This window comes from Sinocyclocheilus anshuiensis, unplaced genomic scaffold (assembly GCF_001515605.1).
Source record: "Sinocyclocheilus anshuiensis isolate Anshui unplaced genomic scaffold, SAMN03320099.WGS_v1.1 scaffold739, whole genome shotgun sequence".
NCBI lineage: Eukaryota > Metazoa > Chordata > Actinopteri > Cypriniformes > Cyprinidae > Sinocyclocheilus > Sinocyclocheilus anshuiensis.
This window is the reverse complement of record NW_015551105.1, coordinates 1,002,420-1,006,870: the sequence shown is the minus strand read 5'-3', so window position 1 is coordinate 1,006,870 and position 4,451 is coordinate 1,002,420. Positions and strand designations below refer to the sequence as shown.

Here is a 4,451-nt window from a genome sequence, read left to right as displayed (position 1 = left end):
CTTGCATATCATTGCTCTTTTGTTGATTTTGATTGCTTCTATTGTCTTCATTTGTAAGTTGCTTTGGATAAAAAAAAAAGCGACTAAGTATTGATAGTTGTGTAAATACTGTCATACTAACAGCTGTCTTAATTTTTGGTTGATTGTAATCCATTACATGCCTTTCTATCAAAGTTATCTAACATTATCAAGATGAATTTGTTCTGACACAGTTTAACTCTGAGTTCTTGTCATATTTTATTACCATTTTCTAAACTATAGCGAATAAACTGTGATAATGTGAGAAATGTTGAAGGTGTCTGAATAAATTTAGGTTTGACTGTATCTATTTGATAAATGAAGTTAACCAACTAACATTATACATACTCTTTTGGTTTATGTACCCAATATTTAAAAAATGTACAAATGCATTCAAAATATTGGTATCGGTACTCGGTATCGGCAAGTACCAAAAATAAAAGTATCGTATCGGGCGAGTACTGGAAAAAGTGGTATCGGTGCATCCCTATTATAAAGTACTCACTGCATCCATCCTTTTCTACTGTTCAGCCTTTCTCTAATGGCCTGGTTACAGTGATGGTTCCTCAGCTGCGGCGAGAGAACAGCCTCCTCTTGTGGAGCACGCTGGAACTGAACAGTCCTGTTCACGCTTTCGTGGGCCACGACGACGTTGTACTTGAGTTTCAGTGGAGGCCGCAGAAAGAAGGTGAGAGGAGCAACCAGTAGATGGTGATAATTCTGTGAACGCGTGCTTCATTTGAATAAAAACAATCCATTCTGTATTTTAGGTTCCAAAGACTGCCAGCTGGTCACATGGTCTAGAGATCAAACCCTGAGGATATGGAGAGTAGATCCTCAACTTCAAAAGGTGATGCTCATGAACTCAATCCTTTCACTACAGCTGGTGACTTTATGCTTGAGACTGATGGACTCATGTGATCTGTAGCTGTGCTGTGCCAATGACATTGCGGACGAGTTGATGGAGGGCTTGACTCTCACCACAGAGACGGAGAAAACGCTGAGGTTCCAAGACTCCGAACCTCCGCTCAGCCCTGGATTCACAGCGGACAACTCACAAGGTGAAAAAAAGGGAAGAGTTGCTCTGACAGGGATTTGATGCATTATGGTTCATTCATTTAATTATTTTGACTCTACTCATAATTGCTGAAGACATGAACGTAGCTGTGAGCACGGTGTGTGTGTCTGCCTGTCTTATCAATTTATATTTAAATCTGTTATTATTTAAATCTATTATATTTATTTAAGTCTATTATCTATTTATTTGTGTTGTGTGGCTAAATAGAATATAAGAGAATAGAATAAACAAATAGAATTCAATGAATGAATTAAATAGAAATCTTCACAGGAAGTAGATTGGAATTGATGCTGAAAATTCAGCTTTGCATCACAGGAATAAATTACATTTCGAAATATGTTAAAATAGAACACAGTTCTTTTAATTGTAATCATATTTAACGATATTACTGTTTTTGCAGTCTCTGTGCACATAAGAGACTACTTTTAAGTGACTTCATACCAACCCTAAACTTGAACATATAAAAAAATATAAGATGCACATAAAGTAAATTGTGGATCTGAATTTGGTAGATTTTTAACTAATATTAAAAAATGTATTTTGAATAAAAAAATAATGCATTGAATATTTTATCATTATTATTGATTATTAAATCCCTTTGTTTATGCATTGAATTTTAATTTTTGACCCCGTTCTTCGTTTATGGTGATTTGAAAAAGTGGATGTTCCAGTCAGATCCTAGTTTTAATGAATGTAAATTACTGTCTGTTCACAGATCAGTTTGACGGCCCTCAGTCTGGCCTGTCGTCCAGCAGTAAGAATGACGTACCAGGTTTGCCTCAGACTCTGCAGCAAGAGTTTTCTCTAGTCAACTTACAGATTCGCAATGTCAATGTGGAGGTCAGTCACTGTGATTGCTGAAAATGGTCTGTTATGTGGAGTGCCATGTTGCAGAATTCGAGTAAATGGGATGCAATTATAACAGTCAAACATAAATAAGACGGTGACATTAATGTTCTTGTAGATGGATGCCGTCAACCGCAGCTGCTTTGTGTCGGCCGACTGCGGAGCCAGTCGTGTCCGTCTCGTGGTGAAGTTTCCTGCCCAGTATCCCAACAATGCAGCTCCATCTTTCCAGTTCGTCTCTCCGACGAACATCTCGTCTTCCACGAAGACCAAGATACAGAAGGTTGAAACTCTAACACCCATCACGCTTGAGATTTAGTCAAAGCTTTGAACAATGTCATGTTGAAGCGGCCTCATCTCTTTTGTAGATCCTGACTGATACGTCACTTCAGAAGGTGAAGAGAAACCAGAACTGCTTAGAGCCATGTGTTCGACAGCTGGTGTCTTGCTTGGAGTCAGATGGAGTCATGGTGAGTGAGCTTTACTTTTGTACTCATCATTTTGTTCAAACACATTTACCAATAGTTTCCATGATGAGTTTTTAACTCACTGTCTGCTGTTGGATGTCCAGGAGGACGGTATGAACCCTTACTTGCTCACCAACCCGGTCACTCCTGCACTTCCAGCTTTCCCTCGAGTAAGCAACACTTACGGCTCGTACCAGGACTCCAACATCCCCTTCCCACGCACCTCAGGGGCGCGCTTCTGTGGGACAGGTGGGCTGGGATATGACCCTTTTCTTCCATCTACGCATATTGATATTGGTCCACGGTTTATTAATTGAATGCCAAACTGATGCATGAAGTAGACATTTTTTCTGTCTGTAATATAAAATATGTAAAATGTATATATATTCTACTGATCACAAGTTTGGAATAAATTATTTTTTGATGTCTTTTAAAGAAGTCTCTTATGTTCATCAAGGCTGTGTTTATTTGATCAAAGATACAGTAAAACAAGAATACTGTGAAATATTATTACAATTTAAAGAACAGCGTTCTATTTTAATATGTTCTAAAATGTAATTTATTATGTAATTATAATGTATAATGTTACAAAACATTATTAATAAGCAGCAAAAATTGTTTTCAAATTGTTTTATTAGAATGATTTCTGAAGACTGGAGCAATGATGCTGAAAATTCAGCTTTGCATCACAGGAATAATTTATATTTTAAAACATATTAAAATAGAATAATGTTCTTAAATTGTAAACATATTTCACAATGCTACTATTTTTATTACCGTATTATTGATCAAATAAATGCAGCCATGATGAGCATAAGAGACTTAAAAAAATCTTCATTATTCCAAACTTTTGTTTTTAAATTTAAATCCAACACATAAATTTCAACTTAATTTGCTTATTAGGTTCCTTGGTTTATTTCACACGGCCCATAACTATGCATCGTACAGTCCCTCCGACTGAACCTACTCCCAGGTGAATATTCAATCCAGTTTGCATGCTTTATCTGAAAAATGGAATGTTATGCTATATTATTATTTGAATACAATGGAAGACACGTGTCGTAAGATGAAGTCTGTGTGCATGTGCAGGTCGCTGTCAGCTCTCTCAGCGTATCATAGCGGGGTGATGACGCCCATGAAAATGCGAACGGAGTCTCAGACCACCCTGAGGTTGTACAGCGGGAGCCCAACACGCACAGACAAAGACCAAGTGTCCATATCATCGTTTTACTACAAAGAGCGGGTGAGACTCGTCACACAGGACTGAAATTAGTGCTGGCGGGAAGCTTAAGCGTTTAAGCAAATTTATATTCAGCAGCCGTGGTCAGGTGGTTAGGATTTAGTCGATTCTATTCTATTCTGTTCTGTTCTGTTCTGTTCTGCTCTGCTCTGTTCTGTTCTGTTCTGTTCTGTTCTATTCTATTCTATTCATGTTGTTTTTGGGAGGGCTTTTAAAAGTGAAATGGCCCTGTGTGTTTGCCTGTCTGAACTGGAAATGGTTATACATGATTTCTTAAATGGGTTTTACTTTTTTGTTCAGTTCTGAGTTGTTATTCTTGCTTTTCACATCCCACCCATCCGCCCGCTTATTCCACCGGTTCAAAAGCACCATTGTCACAGTTCATTGTCACTGTTGTTCTCTGTGCTGTAGTTCTCCTGTTGAGTTTTGGTGGCATGTGTCCCTCACTCATGTCACTGTGGTCTGTTTTATCCAATCAGAAGCCCCCTCTGTCTGCTCCCCGCCGGTGGTCTGTACAGACTGTTCATGACTGTCCGGTATTGACCCCTGCCCCTCCCTCACACTTATTCTGTCTCTCTAATCTACTTGCTCTAATGCCAAATGTTTTGTTGCTTGTTATTTGCTGTCATACATTTCTTGTATGGCACATCACAGCTCTACATTTTCCCTGTATTTTCTGCTTTGAAAAAAAATTCATGACTAATTTAGCTGTTGTTTACAGATCATAAAAATGAAAGATCATCCCTTTTCCCTCTTTCGCATGTATGTGATGCTGCATGTAACACTGTAACCAATCAGTTTG

The 4,451-nt window shown here is 38.2% G+C and overlaps 1 protein-coding gene across 1 annotated transcript in view; it reads left to right on the top strand.

The window, feature by feature from the left end:
* LOC107662905 (WD repeat-containing protein 59-like) overlaps positions 1-4,451 on the top strand; it is a 21,354-nt gene that overhangs the window by 9,879 nt on the left and 7,024 nt on the right. Inside the window, exons 10-19 of the mRNA XM_016453033.1 lie at positions 539-706; positions 789-868; positions 947-1,079; positions 1,812-1,936; positions 2,061-2,225; positions 2,311-2,412; positions 2,514-2,658; positions 3,313-3,382; positions 3,499-3,652; positions 4,132-4,185. Of these exons, the coding sequence (XP_016308519.1) occupies positions 539-706; positions 789-868; positions 947-1,079; positions 1,812-1,936; positions 2,061-2,225; positions 2,311-2,412; positions 2,514-2,658; positions 3,313-3,382; positions 3,499-3,652; positions 4,132-4,185 (1,196 nt within the window). The remainder of the gene's footprint in view (positions 1-538; positions 707-788; positions 869-946; positions 1,080-1,811; positions 1,937-2,060; positions 2,226-2,310; positions 2,413-2,513; positions 2,659-3,312; positions 3,383-3,498; positions 3,653-4,131; positions 4,186-4,451) is intronic.